At 38.9% G+C, this 3,659-nt stretch overlaps 1 protein-coding gene across 1 annotated transcript; it reads right to left on the bottom strand.

The window, feature by feature from the left end:
• Nucleotides 1–897, bottom strand: LOC128636651 (olfactory receptor 1038-like). The gene has a single exon (XM_053689644.1). The coding sequence runs from the start codon at nt 895–897 to the stop codon at nt 1–3; it is 897 nt and encodes a 298-aa protein (XP_053545619.1).
• Between the last annotated feature and the right edge of the window lie 2,762 nt (nt 898–3,659).

The raw sequence follows: 3,659 nt of genomic DNA, 5'->3' as shown, positions 1-3,659 counted from the left end.
CTATCTTTGTTTTCCTCTCAATGCCGACTTTACGTCTTTATTTTTCAAGCTGTAAATAAGCGGATTTAGCATAGGGACAACAGCTGTGTTAAAGAGAGAGTAAAATTTGTTGGAATCCAAGCTGTTAATAGAAGCTGGAATCATGTATTGAGAGATAAGCGTCACATAGAGAAGAATCACAACTGTTAAATGTGAGGAGCACGTATAGAAGGCTTTACGTCTTCCAGCAATGGAAGGGATCCTGAGGATGGCAACAATAATAAAAATATAAGGAATAAATGTTGAAAACATTGAGAAGGAAGAATGGAAAAGTCCACTAGAGAAGGTCACTAGTTCCAAAGCTGATGTATCACTACAAGAAAGCTGTTTAAGTGGTAAAAAGTCACAGAAAAAGTGGTTAATCACTTTTGAACCATTAAATGAGAAATTGGATATTATATAAACATGTGGTAAGCTTTCCAAAAGACCCCAGGCCCAGCATGCACTGGCCAGGAGAAGACAAACTCTACCACTCATGATCATGTGATAGTGTAAAGGTTTACAGATAGCTACATATCGATCATAACTCATAGCTGTCAGAATCAAGAGCTCAGCACCAAGTAAAGATGCAAAAACATACAACTGGGCCATACAACCTAAAAAAGAAACTTTATTATTCCCAGATAAGAAATTAATTAGAAGTTTATGAAGAGTTACAGTGCTGGAGGAGATGTCTAACACGGATAAGTTCCCCAGGAAAAAATACATTGGAGTGTGAAGAATAGACTTAGTACAGACAAGTATGAGAATTGTCATGTTCCCAGCAAGTGTGACAAGATATATGATTAGAACTAAAATGAATATTGGAACTTGCAGTTCAGGTATATCTGATATCCCCTTAATGATGAAATATGTCATCTTCAACTGATATGTTGAATAAATGTTTATGATTACCGTCTGGGGAAGGGATAGGAAGAGAGGGAGAGTTAGGGAGAGAAGAGAAAGAGAGATGGATATAAAGAGAGAGAATGAGAGAGATTTATATTTAACACACTGCGTTTGGTTTTAGGTTTCTGTCACTTCCCATATTACTGCCAATGATGAGACACAGGAAAAAAAAAGTATGCATCTCTATTCTTAAAGCAGTTATCATATTAATTAGATAAAGTTATTGACACACAAACAAGATTACATTTTCAGTGGACAATGCATTTTTCTGTCACATTCCAGTGTGCATTTTTTTTTTATAAAAACCTAGTGAAATTATCTTTTTTACTGGATAAACTGATCTGTAAAAACAAGATTTAGTTCCAATGGTGTATGTTTGCATAGTCAAAAGACAATTGACTTTCAGAACTTGCAGCAGACAAGAGCAAAAAACTAAAGTTGACTTGCAAATATAAATATTTTCTTTATGCTTGATGCCTCATCATGTGTATATGTTATGGAATATGCTGGTATAAATTGCTTTGGAAGAATAGAACCACGGTCAATTTAAAAATAAACCATTGTAAAGGAGGGCCATTATGCAGATTACCTTTTGTATATTGTAATTTACAATTCAATATCCTATAATTTAAATAAAAAGCTGACAGACACTTCCTTTAATTCTTTGTTTATTTTCCAGTAAACTGTTCAGAGGATACACTATAGCTGATATTTTGCAAAATTAAAATTTTCATTAGCACATACAGTAAGTCATTTCTTCCCAAAGTGTAGATCTGTGCTGGTTCCTCAAGTCTTCTAGGAAAGCAAATTATTGTATATATTTATTTCTTTGAGGCGTATTTGTGTTGATAAGTTCAGAGTGGCTCTTAAGATGAGAAGAGTTAGAACGACCAATTAGTTACACAGATTGACAGCAGTGCTGAATTCCTCGTCTGCTAATTTGTAAACAAAATAAGTCTGTGAAATAAAAAAAATAGGACTTTAATTCAAGTCTTAAATGTCTATAAAACCAAGTGTCCTTTAAGGAAACCTTTTTAGAAATGTAACACCCACTGCATTAATCATCTAAGATAATGTGTTGTGGCAATTTTGCTATTTTGTATAGATGAGTCTTTGAGTCATAACAGTGAAAATAAGGTGATAACGTTTGTAATCCAGTATTGACCTCTATTCTAAAGCACTAAGGACGAGGGTCCAACCTCCATTGATACCTCTGGCCACTGCCTTTTAGAGGGCCAGATGGACCTCCTAGAGGTGAGAGCCAAGACTCAACTGATACCTATGAGACCCCTGTAGTTATGCCCAAAAAGGTCAGAGATATTTTGCAGAAAAAAATATTTTAGACTAATTGTCTCTTATACAAGAAAAAGAAGTGCTCAACAAGGATTGAACAACTACTCAGTGGCTTGATCTATTGTGGGTTACTACCTGGTAGCAGCCTCTTTTAGTGAAATTGTGCTTTTCATGGAGAAGAACCCTCCTGAAGTTTATCAGTCTGATCCCACCTAAAAAAGGACAATCCAGCCCCAAAATATCAAGAAATCCCTCTGTGAGGAAGGAACATGAGTCCTAGATGGTCATTTCAGCCTTCTGTGGGCCTCGTCAGTGAGGTGCAGCCATAGACCTCTAAGCACATTGGGCAAGGAGTCTACGTTTGGTTTCCCCCATCACCCAGGGCCGGATTTACAATTAGACAGAGTAGGTATGCTCTATATCTGCCTTTTCTGCACAGCTCTATGGCTTTGCCCTCACTCCCCATTTAGTAGATTAATAGCTTGCCCAAAAGAAAGATGGCTGCTGCGCAGCACTCTCAAAGAGTAATCGGTCTGTTACTCTATAAATGCAGGTAGAGCGTCCACCGGCCAGACAGACAGTATATGTAAGGTTACCTCTGTTATTATGGGGAGTGAATATTACAGGGTGCACAGTGGGTATGATCTACTGTCAAAGTGTCAAATTAATGTACAGAGATTAAGGCTCAGCTATCTGTCTGAAAAGACAATTACTGAAACTGCCTGTGGCTGCGCATTACCAGAGCAGCCGTTAGACACCCATAGGGAGACTTTCCCTAAGGTCATAATACACATATACAAGAAAGAGAAACGCTCAACTAAGAAGCAAAACTGGCTCAATAGCTTGTTCTCTGGCCAGTCGCCACCTGGTAGCACTTCTCTTTCTGGTATATAGTTATCTCTTAGATTGTCTCTGTTAGACCATCACTCCCCCAACCGCAAACTACCCCGCAACACTATTAAGCCCTAAACCGCCACATCCCCATTGCAAATTACCCTGCTACACTATTAACCCCTAAACCATCACTCCCCCAACCGCAAACTGACCCACAACACTATTAAGCCTTAAACCGCCACATCCCCATTGCAAATTACCCTGCTACTCTATTAGCCTCTAAACCATCACTCCCCCAAACGCAAACTACCCCGCAACACTATTAAGCCTTAAACCGCCACATCCCCATTGCAAATTACCCTGCTACTCTATTAACCTCTAATCCATCACTCCCCCAACCGCAAACTACCCCGCAACACTATTAAGCCTTAAACCGCCACATCCCCATTGCAAATTACCCTGCTACTCTATTAACCTCTAATCCATCACTCCCCCAACCGCAAACTACCCCGCAACACTATTAAGCCTTAAACCGCCACATCCCCATTGCAAATTACCCTGCTACACTATTAACCCCTAAACCGCCACAACCCCACCGCTATAAA

Source organism: Bombina bombina, chromosome 7 (assembly GCF_027579735.1).
Source record: "Bombina bombina isolate aBomBom1 chromosome 7, aBomBom1.pri, whole genome shotgun sequence".
NCBI lineage: Eukaryota > Metazoa > Chordata > Amphibia > Anura > Bombinatoridae > Bombina > Bombina bombina.
The sequence above is the reverse complement of the archived record's forward strand: the minus strand, read 5'-3'. Positions and strand labels throughout refer to the sequence as shown.